This window comes from Coloeus monedula (genome assembly GCF_965178545.1).
Source record: "Coloeus monedula genome assembly, chromosome: 21".
Classification (NCBI taxonomy): Eukaryota; Metazoa; Chordata; class Aves; order Passeriformes; family Corvidae; genus Coloeus; species Coloeus monedula.
This window is the reverse complement of record NC_138801.1, coordinates 2,415,062-2,434,401: the sequence shown is the minus strand read 5'-3', so window position 1 is coordinate 2,434,401 and position 19,340 is coordinate 2,415,062. Positions and strand designations below refer to the sequence as shown.

Here is a 19,340-nt window from a genome sequence, read left to right as displayed (position 1 = left end):
GTAAGATGGAAGAGAGAAGGCAGCTAATCCTGCTCCTGGCATGGAGATCCCGACAGCCTCACAAAGGCCTGGGGGAGGGGGCAGCCCTTTAAAATAGGGATTGCCAAGGTTTCCAAGAGCCTTGTTTGTGAAAACAAAAACAAAGCCAAAGAGGAGCAGAGCAGACGAAGCTCTGAATTTCAGAGAGGGTTGTTGGGTTTTTTTCCTTCTTTTTCACTGCTTTTTCGTTCCCCATCTGGAGCGTTCGTGCTGGTGAGGGTGTGGTGGGACACTGGTGGCTGATGCTCTTCACCTGCCTTCAGCCTCACCCACCACCCTTGGAGGGGTCTCCAATCCTCTTCTTGCCCCAAGGCTGGGGGTTTTTAATTTATTTTCTTCACCCCTTTTTGTAGTCAGAACCATTCCGAATCTCCAAAGCTGGATCAGAGCCACATCTCCAAATAAGAGAATCCTTAAGGTTGGAAAAAGCCTTCACGATCAAACTTGGACCAAACACCACCAAGAGCACTGAGTGCCACATCCAGTCATTCCTTGGGCACCTCCAGGGATGGGGACTCCAAACCTCCCTGGGCAACCCCTTCCAATGCCTGAACACCTTTTCCATGAAGAAATTCCTCCTGGTGTCCAGTCTGACCCTCCCCTGGCACATCTTGAGGCTGTTTCCTCTTGGAGGAAACCTGGGAGAAGAGGCTGATCCCAGCAGTGGCGCTGGTGTGAGGGACCAGGACAATTGTTGGACCTGCAAAAGGAACAGCAGGATGAGGCCAGGATTAAACACAGCAGGGTCGGGCTTAGGTGCTGGCAGACAGAGGCAGAGGGGTGTAGCAAAAGGTGCTTCAGTTTCCCCCCAGCCTCTGGCCACGTTTGGTGGCCGTGGTGTCACCGGTGCCGCGCCAGGCTGGGAGCACTGCGGTAAAATGGCTCCTCACTCCATAACTAGGTCTGGTTGTGGAGAACATGTGGGCCTCGAGGACACGAGCGAGACTTAATGAGGTTTCCAGCATCTGATCTGAGGAACGCACAACTCCAGAAAATATTAAACAAAAGCAAAGTATTTTTATCCCTGTTAATTACAGCGTCGTGGGCCTGAGCTGAAGTGGGTTTCAGCAGGACTTGCAGATGCTCGGCGCTTTTCTGCACTGAGCCACGTTCTTGTCAGTCAGCTCTCTGCTGAGCAGATGCAGTTAATTTAATTTTGACAGGCACCAGCGAAGTTGTGCTAGGGTCCATCCTCCTCCCCTGCTCCTGCTGCACCCGTTTGCAGGGAAAAGGGAAAATCTTTTTGCAGCAAATGGCTGGAATGTAAAGGCTGGACTTGAAAGTTATGAAATCCTGAACTGACAAGAGCACACTTCATTAAAAATTCATCTAAAATAGCCATTACAGAGTAGTTGTGGTAATTAGCTGAGAGAATAGTTTTCTCTCCTGGCCTCTGATTCCTGACAGTAAGGAAAGAGGGCAAGGAACAGCCCAGAATCCCGAGTGATGCAGCCCGTGCAGCATCCTGAGCGGAGCCCGGGCACGACGCGCTGCAGCGACGTAAATCACGGCTGCGACGCCGGGTGATTGCAGGGGATGGAAGAGCTGCCTGTGGCTGCAGGGACACTGACCTGATCCTGCAAGGTCCCACGTGTCCCTGTCCATCCTGCCACAGCCAGGCTGACACTGGGCTGCACACGGGGGGGATGCTCGGCAGCAAAGAGCTCGTGGATTTTTAGGAAACGAAGCAGTCATGGGATGCCCTGATATCCACCGGAGCACTCTGGCTTTTTGCAGGGGGATTCCAACACTTGGATGCTGCTGGAAGCCACGCTGTGTGGCTTTAGGTGACAAGGTGGGGGTCTTGGAGGTCTTTTCCAACCTGAGTGGCTTCGTGGTTCCGTGTGTGGTGCTGGCACTGTCCCATCCTGACCCCAGCTCCATTGGAGCTGAGCTGGGGGAAGGCTGAGCCCCACACCAGGGGCACTCAGCCTCTGGCCTTTTTTGGCATTAAACTTCCAGCCCCGTTTTCCTCACTCTGAACCACAGATGTTTAATTTTAGGCTGGCAGATGTTTCACTCCTGGCTGAGATCTGAGGCGAAGGCAAGATAGGGGTATTTATAAACCAGTAATATTTTTCCTATACTAATTCCAGATTACCTCCCTGTATAAATAGGTCACAAATCAAATGGCTACATTTCAGTACGTTGGTATAAATGTACTATTTGGGAAATGTAAACTCCCCCCGTTGGGACTCTGTGATGGATCTATCCCGTGGTGCTTGCGTGTGTCCTCTGGTACAGGTTTACATCTGCAGCAGATGCTGGTGATGCTGAGGCTGTGGAGGGAAGATATTTTTGGGATGGTCCCACTGCCAGCAGAAAACAGGCTGATGGGAGAGAAACGTTGTTAAAATATTGCTGCTTGAAAAGAGACTTCTCGCCATGTAGGGAACAGGGGAGAATCGTCCTTGTGTTTGCATCCGTGGTGGAGCAGGTGGATTCTCAAGCCTTTTCTTCAGGGCTTGAGATGTGTGGTTTCATGTTGGGAGTCTGTAAACATTGATTTTTGGGTGAGGCTCCATCACTCTGATGTTTCTGTGTCTCCAAATCCCATTCCTGAACCAGAAACAGTTGTTTCTTACCCACAGGAGCATCTTGAAATTTACGGGCAGTTTGGAGAACCCAGACTGGTGGGAGCTGGGGGTTCATGACTCATTTTGAAGCCCTGGTGTTTGGATTGTCAGGAACTAAGGAGATAAGTGAGTGCTGGAGCCAGGTGCATGTCCAGCAATTCCCAGGCACTCACCTGAGCAGCCCATCCCCAGTGTGGGCCCAGCAAATCTGGCCCCAAACACCTCAGGTGGGATGTGTAACCATTCAATGTCACCAAACCATTGTGGGCTCAGTACTAAGGTGCTGTAAGGGACCTCTGGGATGGGCAGTGTGTTTTAGGGATAAGGAGGACGTGCCCCAGCATCATGCACAGCCTGGAGCCATGAAGCATGGACCAGTGAGTTAGTTTGAGGCTGTTTCTTGAGGCAGAAAATCCAGGAAAATGGGTATTTCCCATTCTGCACCACCTGTTGCAACTGCAGCATCCAGCTCAGTTTGGGGTGAAAGCATATATCCAAATAAATAAAATATTCCAGTGTTTGGCTGGCAGCTCTCGTGGCTTCCTCTGTAATGATTTCCTGCCCCTCTCTGCTGGCTGGGAGCTCCTTTCTTGCTCAGGAACAAAACTGTATTTAACAATACTTCCCATTGTTTGCCCTTCCATTCAAAGGGAAGGAGCCGCTGCCCTCTGAAGATACAAATTAATTAGAAGCGAATACTCTCCTGTTCTGCAGAGCAGAAAGGCCAAACAGAGTGGCTTTCTTTGGAAACATGGGACCAAAGTGGCTCTTGTGTCCTGCTCCTTTACATAACCCAGTGCTATCTGCTCGATTGAGGTGCCACTGAGAGCCCCGAACCTCTTTTTGTTGGCTTTCGTTGGATTTGTGCTGATGCTTGAATGGAAACTAAGTCCCCCAAAATGATTTGTGGCCGTGTTTAATAAGAGATTTATAGACAGAGAGCCAGCAGGACAGATGTAACCAAAATCCAGCAGTGGGTTGAGTTGCACTTGGTCTTTTTAGTTGAATTTTAGTTTGGTTTATGAAGTGTTTGATTTCATTGGAAGAAATAGGAACTTCTCTGTTTTTCCTTGTGTAGAAAGTGAAATGTCGTCAGAAGCAGAGAATCCCTTGAAGGCAGGACTGTCCCCAACCTGTCCTGAAAAGCTGCTGTTCTTTCAGGAAAGAAGTTTGGCACCAACTCCTTCAAAATTTCTTCAGGGAGGGAGAACGAACACAGTGCTCGTGCCGATCTCTCTCTTCCCTGCCTCGTTAGTGCTACTGTAGGATCCCTTTGGCCCCCAAATCTGGGGTTTCATGGAGTGCTTGCCTGTGGAAGGTGGTAGAGCAGGTGGGTTTGTCCTTGTCCACTGCAGCTGTTTCCACTTGGATGTTGTAGGTGACAAGGCTTGAGGAAGACTCTTCATGGAAAAGGGAGGAGGGCTCAAGACTGAGGTTTCCTCCTCCCTTCACAGCAATGACTGGGTCACAGGCTGCTCTGAACTCTGTCTCATTTGACTGCAACTACATTCCCTGGAAACCTACAGCCCTTGTATCACTCAAAAAACACCTGGAGGCCTCTAATCCGAGAGTCCATGCAGGATTCAGCTTCCCTTCAGCAGCTCCACTGGTTCTTGGGTGGTGATGGATACTGTGGGTGCTTTTGACCTGGGTCATTGGTTAAAGTAAAAATGAAATATTAAAAATTCAGTTTTAATAATGGCAGAGCCCTGTGCTGGGGTGGGACTGTGTGGTCACGTACACAGCTCCTAAGGGGTGTGTATTTAATTTTACCTCTGAGTAAAATTTTACCTCTGGGAGCTGACTGAGGTGTCCCTTCCTCCCCTCAAGCTGCCCTGCCTTGCCCTGCAGAGCCAAAAAGCTGGGGACAGACAGCAGAGTAGGCCTGGTTCCTCCATACCCGCTGTCCCTCTGTCTTTGGTTTCTTTAAGCTGGTAAATATCCGTATTTAATTGAATATGCTTTGCTTAGCACTCTTCGAAAGCCTCAAAATACAGCTGGTCTTTGAGATCCTCCCTCAGTGGGAGTTGACCCCCATCTCCAATGGGATCTTGGATCTGGGTGCTTGGGAGTGCTGGGAATATTGCACTTGGGAATGCCAGTGGCACAGGTTTTGCACAGATAATGGGGCTGTGATGGCACGAGGAGTTTAAAAACACCCTGGGAGTTGTTCTGCTGCTGTAGGGTCCTTACTCAGTGAAAGAAACGCTGCTCTCCCTGAGCAAGGGGCATCCTCCTGGTATTCCAGAATCCCTCCTGGCGTTCCTCAGGGCAAGAGGGAGCCGTGAGGGTGGGGATGCTCCCGCAGGCTGCGATAGGATGCCACGGCCCAGCACGGCACCGCGGGCATGTCCTACTTAGAACACTGCTCCCTTTGTCCCCGAGCCATCGCCCTCGGTTACTGCAGCAACAAGTCTGCAAAACTTGTTATTTTATCTGCAGAGAGGAAAAGTGGCCCCCAGAACTCCGGAATAATCGCAGGGAAAGACACCTCTGGAGCAGGAGACATTTAAGAGTTCAGAAACGCTCATTGCTGGGGTTTCTGCTTCTCTCAGTGTTCACAGATACTGAAGCACAGAGCTGGGTTTGGGTTTGTACGTGGCACTTACCACGTTATCAAACAGTTTTGGGGAAAAAAGGTGGATCATGGTAGAGCTGGGCTGCAGTTTAGTCCTGGAACTGCTCCCACCATATCCTGAAGTTGATGTGCACAATCAGCCCTCATTGCTGTCAAAAATTGTCGTTTTAAGCAATCCGGTGGTCTTGGACTGTAAATGTGCTTTAGAAACGAATCCTCAGCGTGCCCACAAGACCCAGATTTGGAGGTGCTGGCAGGTACTGGCAGGACAGCCCAGTATTTCCAGCTTTTGCATGTTACTGGTTGCTACTGGGGCAGTGGTGGACTCTGGGGATGGTGCATTGGGGTGTTTTGGTTTTGAAGCTACATCTTAATAATATTTTTTGGCTTGTTGGTTGGGGTGTCTCTTGTTACTGAAGGAAAAGCTGTGCTGCAGAAGGCAGAGGAAGAGAAGGTGGGCTGGAGGTGGCTGGTGGGTGCAACCTCAGGAGAGGCTCTGGTGATCTTTCTCAGAGCAGAGGCATCTGCAGGGTCTGGATTTTAACTTCAGCAGGAAAAACCATCAAGAGAAGTAGTGATGGGACTGCTGCAGGTGTTCATCAAACTGGGGCAATTTACTGCCAGTTTAGAACCCCCTGCTGAAGTTCCTGCCCTTGTCCTGGGGGTGTTTGGGGCAGCAGCTCCGTGTGCTGCGCTTGCGGAGTGATGCCAGTTGGGCAGAGATGTCCATTTTCACAAATGATTAACTTAGGAGAAGTTAAAGCATAATTAGATTCTAAGAGTCCCTCTTGCAGAACCTGAGACTGCCATGGTGGGGGAGACCAGGGGATTTTTCCAGGCTTTCAGGTGGCACCTGCCCTGCGGCCGGACGTGGCTGGACGTCTGGAGGGGGGAAATACTTCCAACTGCTGCATGAAAAAGTCCAAGTCTGACCTTCTGTCAGTGTTGTGCCTGAAAATCAGTTATTTTAATGGTTTTCCCTTTTAATTTTGAAGTTGCCCAAGAGAAGCCAGAGCAGATCCCGCTGGAGAACCGCTCCTGTGTCCTGATCCGACGGGATCTGGTCGCTCTCCCAGCCAGTCTCATCAGTCAGATCGGATACCGCTGCCACCCAAAACTCTACTCGGAGGGAGATCCTGGAGAAAAACTCGAGCTGGTTGCAGGTAAGTTTTCTTTAGAATCCCTTTGGATTGCTGCTGGTTTCCTCCTGGAATTGTGTTCTCCCATCTTGCTGGAGTCGTGCATCTTGTGTGACCTTGCTGTGTCTTTCTGGATTATTCGTCACCAATCATCTTTTGAAAAGTTCTGAGTTTCCTTTAATTTGCTGATAGAAAAATGTGTCATTAACAGGATTTATTCAATTGAATTAATTTAGCATTTTAATTGAATTCTGCAGCTTGTGTTCTTCCTGCTCGGTGTGGCTGCAGCAAGTGTGTTTTCATTTAGAATCACAGATTTAAAAACCCAGCAACCCCCCTCCCCCCCAAAAAAAATTACCACATTATAGGACTTACAAAGCAAAGGAGATAAAATTTGTGTCAGTGAACAAGCTCTGAAAAACCTGTAAAAGTTCCTTTAACACTTTACTAAGCAGTCAAGGGCTGCAGCAGGAAGAGAAGGAATTGTGTTTGGTCGTTTCTTCTGTCTTTTTGGGGGGAATTTACAATACTGAGAGAATTTACTCCTTCTCTGTGAAGGATTTCTGGCCAGTGGGAAGTGGAAGATGGTGCTTTTTAGCTTCTGATCACAGTGTAGAGCTTGATGAAGAGTGAAATCAGGTGGCTGTGCCAGCCCAGGCACCCCCCAGCACTGCACAGAAAGTGTTTAACTGGAGTGACCAGGTCAAATTCCAGTGGAAGTAATCATATTCTGGTTTTAGAAGTTCCCCCCAGCTTGGGTTTTTTCCCTTGGTTGTAGCTGCGTGGAGATGACTGGGCAGGACATCTCAGACCTGCCCCCAGGTGGGGAGGTTTAATTAATCCCTGCAAAGCCCTGGGTCCAAAAAGGACATGTGGCAGCACAGTCCATCCAAATCAGTTCTTCCCTTCCAGTAATTTCTCTCTCGGTGAGGAGCATGATTTCATTTTCAGTCTGTAGAAGGAATCAGGATTTCAGGGGATGCCCACAAAGGCTTCCAGCTGATGGAGGACAGGACTCTGATGGAAGGCAAAGCACAGCGTACAACCACAAGTATTTATTTTGTATCTGGAATATTAATTTTGTACCAATTTCCATTTAATGTGAGACTTCTTAAAGCCATCAAGTGGTGCAGGTTATTTTCACAGTGAGAGCTGCAAATTGGCTTGAGGCAACTCTGCTTGATTTACATTTTTCAATCTGGAAAAAGAGTAGATTAATATCACTAACTGATAGCAGCTGCCTGGTTATCTTTCATTTATTGAAGTGAAGTACCCCTCGGTGGTGGCTGCTGTTTGCTCTGATGCCTTATCTCTTAAAATACAAAATAAACCCCCCTAATTCCTGTCTCAAACCTGGGGAGACCTGGAGGGGGAGCTTGATCCTGTGGGGAAAGTTTTCCTCAACTCTCCAAGTGGGAGTGTTTTCCTTTTGTCTCTGCTTTTTCATGCCACAATTGATTCAGCAAACTTGAGCAGCCCTCTCTGAAAGGGTCTTGAACAAGGCTTGTGGTCACCACAGCACATCTGAGGGAGGGACTGAGGCTGTTAGTCAAAAAAACAAAAAACCCTCATTCCATGGAAGAGAATGCAAGGAAAATTCCTGGTGAGACGTGGCCCGGCTCAGAGATCCAGAGTGATGCTGGATCCTGGGGCAGGATGAGCTTCCTGGGCTGCCCCTGTTGCCAGGGAAGGTGCAGAGGGTCAGGCTCAGAGGCTGCCCTGAGCTCCAGCTCCATCCTGAGGTTCAGGTACCATCATCTTCCCTGGAAATTCAGGAGGAGATATTATTTCTTCAGTAGATGTTTTTGTATCTTGAGAACAGAGTGTGTTCTGGATCCAGATATGACCCATTATTTAATCTTAATTAAAAGCAAATACAGAAACCCTCTCATGTAACAGAATGCCTGAGAAATTGGATAACCTCTCCCTGGAAGCGATGCCAAGGCAGGAGCTGTTTGGTCTATGAGCAGAGTAAAAGGTTTGCTATAAAAACTGCTGTAAAGCACTGCCAGACCCCTGGACGTGTGTCCAGCTGCTTTGCAGGGGCTCCTTTTTCTTCCAGAAAACATCCTTAAAGGCAGCATGTTCAAAAGCAGCAGTTCCTGTGCATGAGAAGGAAAATTCCCTGCTCACCAGAGGTATCTAGAGGTGATGGGCTGGGGTTTTGGAAGCAGTTAGATCTATAACCAAGTGCCTCTTCTGTGCTAGATGAGCTTTTTCTTTCATATCCAGCTCTGTGTTCTACAGTCTTGCACCAGAAAAAAAAAAGAAAGGCCAAATGGATTGGGGTTTTCTCCCTTCAGAAAGAATAAATAATCTGAGCTGTACGTATAAAATCACAGTGCAAGCCTTGCACTGCGTGCATTGGTGAGAAAACAAGAATCCTTTCATTTGATTCCCACAGACTTCCTTTCTGTACAGATAAAATTACGAGTTGGTATTGCCTGGGACTTGCCAAGGCCCCAAGGATTCGTTAGGATTTTCCAGAAATCCCACTCCCCTTGTTGCAGCAGGGGAAGAACAGGTTCCCACTGCATCAGGACCGGCCAGTGAGGAGGAGCTGTTGGTGGCTCAGGGGTGACTCTGAGGGTGTGTCAGGGGTTAATTCTGGATTCTCCCTCTCCACCCTTGCAGGCTCAGGCGTTTACATCACGCGGGGGCAGCTGATGAATTGCCATTTATGTGCTGGTGTCAAACACAAGGTGCTGCTGAGACGTCTCCTGGCCACCTTCTTCGATCGGTACGTCCGGTCCCGCTGCTCCTCGTGCTCTCCCCAGGGATTCATTCCCTTCATTTCCCGGGGATTTAACCCTGTGTCACGAGTGCTTCATCCTCTGCACTCCTGTGCGTTTTCTTAATGATGCTTGAACACTTTATTCCATTTCCATGCACATTTCCCATTCCTTGCCTTAAAATCCTGGTGATCCCTCTGCCAGAACCTGAAGGGAGGAGGGCAGGGCAGTGGCTGTCCCCTGGGTCCCCTCTCCAAGGACCTTCCTCTGCCTTCCCCACAGGAACACCCTTGCCAACAGCTGTGGAACTGGAATCCGGTCCTCCACGAGTGATCCCAGCAGGAAGCCCTTGGACAGCAGGGTCCTGAATGCAGTCAAATGTAAGGAGAGGGATGTTCTGCTGCTGGGGTGGAACAGCAGGGCCCAGACCCATCTCTGTTGTGTGATAATGGTGGGATTAGGTTGTAGGAAAATCAATTTGTTTTTTAGTTTGCATCATTTTTTGATTGCCCACAGAAGCTGTGGGTGGGCTCTGCTCTCCATCAGCCACTGCCCCTGCAGTCACTGTGGGTACCTGGGGTGTTTTGGGACAGGAGGTGCTGGAGAGGGAGGAGCTGAGGGTTGGAGGAAACCCTGAGGGATGCAGAAAGTCTGTTTGCCATGGGCTTCATATGCAGTGGAAATCACTGTGTTCTCTCACCCTGGCTGAATTCTGGGGAGAAAATCTTTTGTGTAAATATTACTGGGCTGGAAAACAAAACTAAGGAACTTTTAAAATTTAGTTTTAAGATTTGGAAGAGAAGTCTTTCCCCTCCCTAATTGTTAACTCCAGGGGCCTTCCAGCTGCCCTGGGAGATCTGCGGCATGTGGGGAAAAGGGATAAGAGGGCAGACATTCAGTAATGTGGTTGAACATGGTGAAGTCAGCTCCCCGTTAGCAGTTTCATCCTGGAGAGTCCCAAGTCTGGACCTTCCAGCCGTGGTCCTTCCTGAGGGGGGCTGGAAAGGCATGGCTGTCATGTGCCAGGATATAGGGGGTGGGTTCCTGCTGCCTGGATTTCTCCCTGTGCACAAGCTTTAGCTGACAGTTATTCACCGTGGCAGTTCCTTGGATGCTGCTCCATAACATCAGGTGCTTGGCTCCCGCAGAGGAGCAGGGCACGAGGGATTGCAGGGCTCCTGCAGCTCCCAGCTCCTGCTGGATCCCGGTGGATGTGCCAGCACAGGGGTGTTGGAGCAGCCAGGCTGCTGGGCCGTGCAGGGGTGGCACGAGGAGAGGAACAGGGAGAGGACAATCCCTCAGGTGTCCCCTCAGCCCCGACATTTCCCACAGCACTGTGGGTTTAGGAGCCATCAGTGGAGCTGCTGCTGAGGAGTTTGTGGGACCTTTTCTGTGTCCACCTCTGGTTTGGCCATTCCCACATGCTGTGGTTGTGGGTGCCAGCTCTGGGGCTCCCCATGGAGTGAGGGGCCCTTCTCCAGCTCCCTTCCTCTGCCACCTGGGATGTTCATGCCTTCTGCTTTTATCCCTTCCTGGCTTGTGTCTGCAGCTGAGGAGCCTTGTCTGTGTGTGTCTCCTCGGAGAGCTCAGGCCCGTGGGTGAAGCTCCGCTCCCACCTGGGAGGCTGGGATCACTCTGTGCCCCCTTTGTGCCGCTCCCTCTGAAGCCTCAGCTCTGTGTCTCCCTGTCTTTGCAGTGTATTGTCAGAATTTTGCCCCGAGCTTTAAGGAGAGCGAGATGAACGTGATCGCGGCCGACATGTGCACCAACGCGCGGCGCGTCCGCAAGCGCTGGCTGCCCAAGATCAAATCCATGCTGCCCGAGGGGATGGAGATGTACCGCACCGTCATGGGCTCCTCCACAAACACTGTCCCCCTGGAGCCCGAGTTCCAGCCCAACACTGCTCAGGTCTTCGAGCAGCGGATCTATGCAGAGAGGAGGAGCGACTCGGGGACTATAGTAGCCTTGAGAACTAACACAGTGAATGTAGAGCTGAGCAATGGATCCAACCAGTCCTTCGAGCAGAGCGAGGATGCCGAAGGCGCCGGCTCCGTGATCCAGGAGGCAGCTGCCACAGATGCCATGGCATCGGAAACCCAAAGCACTCCGCAACCTTTTGAACAAGGTTCGGGCTCCTCCAGCCGGCCCGAAACCCCTGTGAGAAGACAAGATGGTACTTATGGAGGGACTTTATAAAGAGAGCAAACATTTCATGACCTATAAGGGATCTGTAATACTAAAGCTGCTTGCATGCATTACTAATACAAAACAAAAAATGTGATCAAGCCACTTACCTACTGAACTGCTACTGTTGCCTGAAAAAAATGTGATTTTTATTCTGCTTGTATTTAAAATTTATGAAGGAAATAATCGCATTCGTTATACTGTAAACGACTAGGTCTGTGGCGACCTACTTAAAAAAATATTGGGCTCCTTTTTTGATATTCCTGAGGTTAGTCTATAAGATTGTAGCTTTTTCTTTTTTTTTTCTTCCTTTCCTTTTTTTTTTTGTTTGTTTTTTGTTTGTTTGTTTGTTTTAAGAAGGGGAGGAGAAAAGCTAGCCACCCCCCACCCACCACCACCCCGTCATCACCCCATCCATCACTCAGCTCAGAAGTAAAGCCATCGTTAACCTTGTCCTCTAAGGAGAGTTTTGTCACTGAACAGGAAAGCGAGGTGTGTTCGGGTGCAGGTGCTGTGACTGGCCGTGTTTGTCTCGGGAAGGGCTCGAGCCAAGTGGGATGGGCTGGGGGAAATCGTGACAGTGATCGTGACCAGATCCCTCTGGTGTCAGGGGGAGCCCTGGCCGTGGGTGCCCGGCGCTGGCGGGGACTCGGTGCTGTTGTCCCGGGGAGTTTCCTCTGGCTCCCGGGAGCAGGGATGGGTCTGCTGGAGTTGAGGCTGGCACGTGTCGGGAGGACTGCGTGGGATGCAGGTGGAGAGCCTGGCCGCTGTCGTGGCTGTGGTCTGGTTTTTGCCCAATACGGCTGGGTTTGGGTTTGGTTTCTCTCTCCCTTCCTCTCTCCCTCCCAGTGACTCCTTTTCCTTTGCTCCTCCGTGTTTGCACCTTCACGTCCCCGCTCCTGGGCAGCCGGGCTCTGTCACCCCTCTGCACCCCAGGGCATGCAGGTCCTGGGGCACCTCCTGGGAGGGGAGGACCCTCCCCTCAGTGCCTGTGAGGGGATTTAGGGAGGAATCTCAGCATGGAGAGTTGTTCTTGCTCCAAAGGACACGGAGCTGGGAGGTTTTGGTGTTGGCTCCTGGCAGCATCTGCACCGGAGGCAGAGCTCAGTGCATGCAGAGCTCACCCTCTGCCCCCTCCCTCCTCCCCAGGCCAACCAGGCTCTCGCTTTTTAATAATGTGGAGTGCATTGGATGCAAAAATTAAAAGAACAAATGAGCTTTGTGCCCTTCTGTGAAGAGGTTTTGGGCAGGAGGAAGCGCTTTGCCTCCTGCTCACCCTCCTGCAGCCCCTTCTGGGGAAAACCCAATGTGGAGTTATTTATCTTTATTTTTGTTGTTGCAGGCTGATGTCCCCAGGCTGTGGTGGCTTTGGTGGCCTCGGGATGGGACTTGTAGGTGTCCCTGGAGCCTGATGGGCAGCAGGTACCTGCTCTGTCCCTCACCTTTACAAACCCCAAAGTGACGGGAATCTGTCCCGCAGACCCGGCTCCAGCGGGACTCTGCGGCTTCCCCCGGAGTGCTGGGGCCAGGCTGGGAGTCCCACGGGGGTGGCACTGCTGAAGTGCCCCCAAGGGATGGGGACAGCAACGTGAAAGCCACGTTTGGCTTTTTCCTTTTTTTCTTTCCCTTTTTAATGATGATTATTTTTACTGTGACTTAACGACCTGCTTTAATGACACTTGCAATGTGCAGCTTGTTCTTTAACACGTTTGGAACGAGGAACAAGGTGCACAAAGAGTCACTTTTTGGCTGCTGTGGCTGTGCTCCTCTTTTCTTTCCTGCTTTGGTTCCCTAATCCAGACAGCGCTTTGCTCAGGGTTTTCTTCCTTCTTTGTATTTCCATTGGGAAAGGGGGAGTGGGGAGAGGATAACCCAACTTTTGGCCATTTGTTTGTTTTCTTTGATACTTGAAGCAGTTTTTTGCATCGTAAATAACGAGGCTGCCCAGCCTGTGCCACTGCTCCTGACACAACAAATCAGCGATGGGAGGGTCCTGCCCCATGTCGGGGTTTGGCACAGCTTTTTGGGGGGGACCGTGATGCCCCAGACCAGGTGTTGGGGGCTGGTGCAGGTGCAGAGGTGTGGGATGCTTCGGAGAAGTGGGAATGAGCACGGCTCTATTTGCACTTTACCCACATCACTGAACAAACCCGGGGACCACGGGCTGAGCTCGGGGGGGCTTTGTCCCCAGCAATCCCCAGGGACATGGAGCAATCCGGTTCCTTGGCCCTGGGGTGTCCCCATGCCCCCGGGAGCAGCTGCTGGAAGGCAGCTCAGCCAGCTCAGTGGGGCTCAGGTTTGGCTGAGGACCCTCCTGATCCCCAAAACTTTGGGTTTGCCAAAAGTTTGAGGCGAGCTGGGAGCGGCTCCGGGTGTCGGAGATCAAAAGTCGTCCCTTGTGTGTGTGTCTGTGTGCATATATATATATAAATATAGAGAGAAAAGATATTGCAGAGGATTCCTCCTGCTCCTTTTTGGCACTTGCTGGGGGTGGGGAGCAGGCTGAGCCCCCCAGCTGGGGCTGCACTTGGCTGTGGGATTAATTCTGGACCAAACCTGTTCCCAGACAGCCGGCGGGGCCACCGGGGGGGCAGCAGCAAAGTACTTGAATGGCTTAGGACAGAGAGTCTGGAGAGAGTCAAGTTGCACAGTGAAAATATATATTTTTATACCTAGCACAACTTCCTGTATATTTTGGGGGTTTTTTCTTTCTTTTTTTTTTTTTTTTTTCTTTCCTTTTTTTTTTTTTTTCCTGATTTGGGTTTGTTTTATTGATTATTATTATTATTATTATTATTAGGAAGGCAAACTTCTAAAATGTGAAGGGCGTTGGGTTTTTCCTTATCTGGTAGATGAGGGCAAGCATTTTGCACTAATGTTTCCTGTGTGTGGAGGATTAATGATATGTTTGAAAATGTTATATGGTAATGATTGTATTCTTCCGAGAAAAAAAAAACAACAAAAAAAGCAAAAAAAAAAAAAACAAAAACCCTTAAAACTGAATGTAAGGTGAGAACAGAGCAGTCCATCGATTGTATGCGGCTTTCCTGAGTGCCTTAGAATTTTTTGATCATTTTTTTTCCAAGGAAAACAGATTAAGAAGATCAGATCATAACCGACTCCTTCCTCCTCTTTGTTTACGACACTATTTTAAATTCTAGAATTTGGGGCTGCTTTATAATGTGAATAGGAAACTGCATTCATCTAGGTCTGACAGTGTAAAATCAGAGCATCAGTATTTATGGTATGTCTGCACCTTTATTCTTATGCTTGACTATTAGCAATATTACCTGTATATTCTATATCTAAAGTTATACCAAGCACCTTTAACGAGCGCAGAGTGTAAAAGCACCCGAGTTCCCCACAGCTGCCATAGTGTAGGACCAGCTCCTCTCCTCCTCGTTAGTGCTAATTAAACACCGCTTTGCCGAGGGGCTGCATGACCCTCTGCCCCCCCGGGCTGGCGGTGACCCCCGGTGTCCCACGGGCCGGTGACATTCCCGACCTTTCCCGGCGATGAGGGCAGAGGGATGTCCCCAGCAGGAGCTGGCAGCGGCTCCTCGGGGCCACCTCCATGGTGGAATCCTTGGAACTGTGATTTCCCTCTGGAAATTCCCCGGAGGACGCGGGGCCAGCGGTGGGAACCGAGGCCACCGCGCTCCGGGGCTCCGAGGGATCCGAGCCCAGCCAGCGCCCCAAAACTGGAACTGCCCCCAGGCTTTGGGGAGCAGAGAGCCCTCCGTGGTGTCCCAGGGGCTGCCCCCAGCCCTTGTCCCCCGGGGTTGTGCTCAGATCCCTCGTTTCTCTGGAAGTGGCTCGCTGCGAGTGGAGAAGGACCCGTGGGAGGCCGGGATGAGCCCCGGAGTGTCCCCAGCTGTCCCCCCAGCCCCCATGGCCAGCCCGCAGCCATCCCGGGATCCACCTGCTGTTCCAAGTGTTCCTGCTCTCCAAACCATGCTGGGAGCGAGCGAGGGGGCGAGTGGGACACACTCACATTGGAAACCCCTGCAGTCCTCCTTGAGTTTCTTCCACTGTTAAAAAAGCGTTTTGCACACACACAAAAAAACAGAAAAACAAAAAAAAAAAATCATGATTTTTATGTCAAGGTTAAAAAGAAAAAAAAAAAAAAAAGCCAAAACTTGCAATACTATTTTTAGCAGACAAGAATAAAGAAAAAAAATAATTAATAAATAATAATTAAAAGAAAACAACTGAGTATAAATGTATAAATATTTTTGACTTGAACATTTGGATGGCACTTGATTCAAATAGAACATTAATCCTTTGGACAGAATGTTTGGGGAAAAAAAAGGACTTAAAGTACAAGGTTGTTTTTAAAGCGTCTTCATAGGGTATTAAGTAGTACTGTAATTCATGACTGTTAAAAATACTTTCTGTGCTGTAAGGAAATCTCACAGTACCACTGAATTATGTTCCTCAACTGTCTCAGCCACGAACGATGCTAGCTTCTTTTTTTTTTTTTTAATTTTATTTTTATTTTATTTTATTTTTTATCGTGCATTATTCACTAGTATTTATGTGCTCTTACTCTGTATAGTTCAGACTGTTATTTTGTAGCCATGGCTGACACGATATATCAGTAACTAAAAAAAAAAAAGAGAGAAAAGATGAAGACCCCCGAGCTGGAACTGTGCTCATAGCTGTTTTCATATGACGAAAAAAATCCATTTAAAAAAAAAAAAAGAAAAAACCAAACAAAAAAAAAAACCAACCCAATGTGATCATTAATTGTAAAACGCTTTGTAAAATTCACATTTACAAAATAATAAAGTAAATTACAATTAAAAGGTTTCCTTTGCTCTGTTTTCTGTCTTTCTGGGTGGTGGGTAGTGTTAAGCAGGGTGTTGTTAATAGGTGCTCGGTCTCCACTTCAAGGTATGAAAGAACCCCCAGATTTGGCTAGTTGAAGGGTTTTGCACAAATTTGGGGGGTTTTGAGTTCCCTGCACTGCCCTGGGCTCTCCCCCCACCTCACCTGATGTGGTTTGAGCATCTTTTGGCTTTTTTCCCTGGACACATCACACCCTCCCTCCATCCACCCTTACTGCTTATAAAAGCTAATGTTTATTGTTATCATTATTTTAAATTGAATTTGCAGCCTCCCCAAATCAACGCTCAGGGCTTTGCCAGAGAGTGGGGCTGAGACTGGAGGATGTGCCAGCAGCCAAAATCCATCGCTTTCCCACTCTGCTGGGAGCTTCCCACCTCTTCATCATGGAAGAACCTCACCCAGGCTCCGAAAACGGGCAGGAGGGCTCCTGCCACCCACCCATGGACACGTGTGATGAGTTTGCCGGGTCTCAGAGGGCGTCTCGAGGCCCTGGTGCAGAGTGAGGAGGCTCAGGGAGATGCAGCATCGGTGGCTGCGTCGCCATCCCTGCTCCGGGGTGAGGGACCGACACCAACAGGGAAGATGCTCCGGAGCACCAGCAGTGCCCCAGGGCTCCTGGCTCTGCCCAGGATGGGGCTGTCGTGGGGGTTGACATTGTCTTTAGGATGGGGAGGGGGGAAAAGGTTCCAAAGCCAGAGAGGCTGAGCTGGAGCGGGGTCCCAGGGAGGGCTGGGGGTGTCGGAGCAGGGTGGGCTGTGATGAGGGTGGTAATTCTCCTCTCTGTAATTTTTGCCTTTTTTTTTTCCCCAACCCAATTGGCCATAAAATTGCTGAGAAGCTGCATTTCCTCAGCTTAGCAAAATAGAAGTGCCCAAAACCACTTGCATTTGGGGTTTCATTTAATCTCATCTCACTGAAAAGGAAAAACACAGAAACTTGGATGCTCGCGTACGGCGCATTCCGCCGCGTTATATAAACCATTTCAAACTGATTTATTCTAAATGAGTTGTTATAATCAGAATTTTCCTTATGAGCAGCTTTCTTGCAAACGTCAGTATTTCAGGGGGGAAGAAAGAAAAAAACAAAACCCCAACCCCATCGTACGCCCGCTCCAATATTTCAAACTGATTACTTCTAAACACCAGCGCTAAAATTAGGTCTTTGGTGTGCGGTATTGTCAGAGTGGGTGTATTATGATCTGCAGAGAGTATAAAAAGATAAATGAGTTATTTAACCAAGTAAACGACGTTGCTGTAGAAATGTGCTGAGGGAAAATGTGCAGGGGGGGTTGGCTCACGCCGTCCGGGGCCCGGGATTGCGGCAGCGACGCGAGGGGAACCGCTGGAGCAGGCAGAGAGGGGGATGGAAAGGGGTTTTTCTTTGCATTAATGTTATTATTTTCATTGCTATTGTTATAAAACAGGCGGTTTCCCTCCTGCCTGGGGTGGAGTCATGGTTTTGGCTGTGTCAAATGAGAGGGGGGTGGCTGAGAGAGGTGATGGGGCGCCCATGGGTGCGCTCTTCCCCAGTCGTTGAAAATGACTGGCTATGGATGTATTCTCAGGACTTACCCTGTGTTGATTTCCTTGGGATCTGTTCCAGAGGGAGAGAGGTTGGAGCACCGCACCCGCTCAAACTCTCTGAATCTGGCTCTTCATTTCCACCCACGCAGTTGGGTGTTACAGGAGCAGGTTGTCCCCAGCGTGGGCCCCCGGGGACACAGTTGGTACTGGGATCAGGGACCACCAGCCCAGGGACGGAAGATGCTGGGCATTGCAGGGGGTGGTCATTGCAGAAGGCATTGACCATTGCAGATGTTGCTGACCATTGCAGATGTTGCTGACCATTGCGGTGTTGACCATTGCGGTGTTGGCCATTGCGGTGTTGGTCATTTCATGTGGTAGCCATTGCAGTGCTGGTCATTTCAGGTGGCACTGGCCATTGCAGAAGTTGTTGACCATTGCTGAAGGTGTTGGCCATTGCAGGAGTTGGTCACTGCAGGCCTTGGCCACTGCAGGAAATGTTGGTCCTTGCCCTTGCAGCCGGGGATGCCGGCAAAGGGAACAAGAGCTGAGCCCCCGGCGAGGGTGGCTCGTCCCCCTTTCTGCACGGAGGGCAGCGAGGGCGGGGACGGCAGGAGGCTGCGAGCCCGGGGGTGCCGGGGGTGCCGCAGCTCCCGCTCCTGCCCCGTAGGTGCGAGGGAAGTGCGAGATTGATGCCAGCCAGGCCCCTGGAGCAGCTGCCATAAATCACAGCCCCGCGCCGGCGGCTCCGGAGCACTCCAGGGCTGCTCTTATTTATATGCATCTTTTGCACCGAGCCATTTTATAATCGACTGCGGAGCGGCACTCCAGCGCCGGCGACGGCTCAGATGGATCGTGCAGGACACAAAATACAAATAAAGGGTGAGGAGTAGGGACTGCATCATTCCTGGCGTGCGCCACCGTGCCCGCCGCGCTCCGGGGCCGCTCCGGAGGATTCACGGTGCCACCGGCACATCCATCAGCTCCGGGCAGGGCTGCGGGGGGGCCTTTGGGGTGTGATTGTAGGGTGGCTTAAGGGTAATAATAATGATAGGAATGATAATTCCACGGCGAAGGGATGGCAGGGATGGGTTGGAGTGCCAGCGCGGCGGACGGCCGCGTCCTTGGGGTGGTGACAGCACTGGCACGGTGACAATTCAGACACTCGGACAGGAAAGCTGCCGAGCATGGGGGGTAATGAGGAGCTGCTCAGGTGAGCCAGGAACTTGAGTTTTGGCCCAGGCGGTGCTGCCTGTGCTGGGGCTGGGGTGAGGCAGGGATGGTGTTCTGGTACCCAAATCCCTCGTGGGGGTTCTGGTCCTTGCCAGGTTGGGGCAGGGTCCTGTGGAGCCAACCCTCATCCCTGTGGGGCTCTGGGAGAGGAATTAGATCAGTCCAATTCAGTGACAGGACAAAAAGGGGAGGGAAAAAAAAGGCAGAAATGCCGAGCCACAAACCAAGGCAGATAAATCCAGGAGGGCAATGTAATCTCACTCACTGGGCCTCAGCAGAAGTTACAATACATAACTTACTGCACCTAAAAGCATCTCTAATTTCAGTGCTGTGTGATTCAGCAGGACGCACCAGGCTGCCCTCTGCATCTCCACATTTGATTAGACATTTGTACCAAGACAGAGCTCACGCTTAAAATAACATTACTGGAATGGAGACGGACAAGAGAATTCATTTGAATGGAAATCAATGTGATTAGAAAAGTA

The 19,340-nt window shown here is 50.2% G+C and overlaps 1 protein-coding gene across 1 annotated transcript in view; it reads left to right on the top strand.

Moving 5' to 3' along the window:
• The window catches only part of NACC2 (NACC family member 2), a 53,736-nt gene extending 37,761 nt beyond the window's left edge, over nucleotides 1–15,975 (top strand). The window contains exons 3-6 of the mRNA XM_082295369.1: nucleotides 6,189–6,356; nucleotides 8,967–9,072; nucleotides 9,347–9,444; nucleotides 10,761–15,975. Coding sequence (XP_082151495.1) covers nucleotides 6,189–6,356; nucleotides 8,967–9,072; nucleotides 9,347–9,444; nucleotides 10,761–11,260 — 872 coding nt within the window. The 3' untranslated portion in view covers nucleotides 11,261–15,975. The remainder of the gene's footprint in view (nucleotides 1–6,188; nucleotides 6,357–8,966; nucleotides 9,073–9,346; nucleotides 9,445–10,760) is intronic.
• Nucleotides 15,976–19,340: the final 3,365 nt, after the last annotated feature.